A 2,028-nucleotide genomic window follows, 5' to 3' on the forward strand; every position below is an offset into this window, starting at 1 on the left:
TGTCAAAGTTGTACAGAATGGAAAGATCTATGATTTCATCCACTTCGTCGCCAACAAATATCGAGTAGTACTTGATGAAATACAAGATCCTCACAACCCAAACAAAAGACCTTTTTGACGCGTCCGTGTTTTGCAAATACAGTTCCTTGATAGCATTCAACAGACATTGGATGCTGTTTATCGAAGACACGAATGCATCTCCACGATGATGCGCCATTGTAAGGCGATAGTAAAGATGGCGCAAATACGACTCGCTGTACCCATAAAGCGATCGTTCTGCTTTGAACTCGAAAACTCCTTTCCCGAAAAAGTCAAAAAGCCATTGCCGCAGTTGCAAAATGTTCTGGTTGAGGATGGAATTGGGAAAGACGAAGATCGGCAGTTTCCTCAAAATCGACGTTGCCAAGATTGCGGCAGCGGGACCGAAACGCGTAGTCTTTCCGCCAGCCATTCCTTGTTGCACGACATACGAGTTTCCATGCATCGTTTCGTTTAAAATTTTTGATATGATGGTCTTTTGTTCTTCATACAAGGGAAATCCCGTGAAAAACTCGATCAAAATGAAAACTTTGTCTTGCACAATGACCGGTAATGGACCAGTAGGTATTTTTTTCCTCTTAAAAATGTTTAAAAACCCACTTGCGTGCATATTTTCAGTAAAAGCTTCATTTTTCTCGACCCGGGCCTGGCAAAAGGGACTTTTTTTAAAACGAGGAGACTTGCAATAAAAGAATGTAATGAAATGGGACCACAAAAGATCAAGAAGCTCTGGGACCTTTTCAGCACTGACAGTGAAAAAAGCCCCCAGTTCCTCAACAGACCCGCAAAGAAGTATTTGGGCGAGAAGCCTGGGGTCTTTTAAGGCTCCCAGGGGAAACCCATAAAGAAGCTCATCAGTGGACACTATTGATTTCAATTTCTCTTCAAGGGAAGCAGCATCACTAAACAATGTAAAGCTTGCATTTGCCTTGAACAGATCCGATGAAAGCGCTTTTCTTTTCATCGTTATGCTTAAGAGATTTTCATAATCGGCAGGAGGTTTTGGAAGCGTTTTAACAATTTCAGCTGATTCATCAGAAGAGGGTGACTGGAATCCGTTGTGTTTTTCATAAATATCGAGCATCTCGTGAGGGAACTTTTTTTTTTTCAAGTCATAAATGAAGGTTGAGAGCTTTTCTTTATCTAAAAAGTTATTGAAAACCACGAAAATGACGTGAAATAAGGAAACAATTTTGTATTCGGGAGTATTTTTTTCCATAGAAAGATAAAATCTTATAGAATTGAGATAATGAGAATTCAATCTGTTCGTAAAATCAGGTAAATTTTTAGATGATCCAGCTAGATCGTATAGAAAAGAGGTACCACTGCGGAAGCGAAAATATCTAAAGTCACTCGGACAGATCGGCAGCTCTAATCTCGGAAAAGTATCTTGAGACAGTTTATAGTTAGTATCTTGAGACAGTTTATAGTCAGCATCTTGGATAGCCTTTTTAAGGTCAGTGATATTTGGTTGTATTTTTGACGACTTTCCGTCACTAGAATCGATTTTTAACTTGTTAGAATATGCCCAAAGATATTTATCTTCACCGATGTTGGGAAGAAAAGAGAAAAGCACCCTTTTATACTTGAATGGGATAACGGAAATCAAGCTTGCAATGTCGGTGATCTTTTCAACCCTATTGGTTTCATCCAAAAAGCCTTTGAAAAAGATGTTATGTTCATCAAGAAGATGGTTTACCCAGGCTTTTATCACAAGGTATTCAAGATCACGGTAGTTGATTTCAAGGATATTTCGCATAATAACTAATTCAAGCTCAGTCAGTTGGAAAGAAATGCTCGTGTACAAGGAAACGTATTGCATAGCTCTGTCATAGTATCTTAAAAAGACAAGCCAATAGGCGATGGCAAGGTCGATCTCTCGATCATGGCCTTCAATATTGAAATGATCATCTCTACACGTGGCATTGACAAAAGTAAACTTGTATGAATCTCCAGGTGGTGACAGAGGTACCGGAATGATAATGTGGA

The 2,028-nt window shown here is 39.3% G+C and overlaps 1 protein-coding gene across 1 annotated transcript; it reads right to left on the reverse strand.

Moving 5' to 3' along the window:
- DI09_276p10 (uncharacterized protein) lies at positions 1–1,861 on the reverse strand (the record flags this gene model as incomplete). The annotated part of the gene is made up of 1 exon (XM_013382773.1): positions 1–1,861. A coding segment is annotated over one exon (1,861 nt), but the record flags the coding sequence as incomplete, so codon positions are not given.
- Positions 1,862–2,028: the final 167 nt, after the last annotated feature.

The sequence above is a fragment of the Mitosporidium daphniae genome (genome assembly GCF_000760515.2).
Source record: "Mitosporidium daphniae strain UGP3 chromosome Unknown contig-276, whole genome shotgun sequence".
NCBI lineage: Eukaryota > Fungi > Microsporidia > Mitosporidium > Mitosporidium daphniae.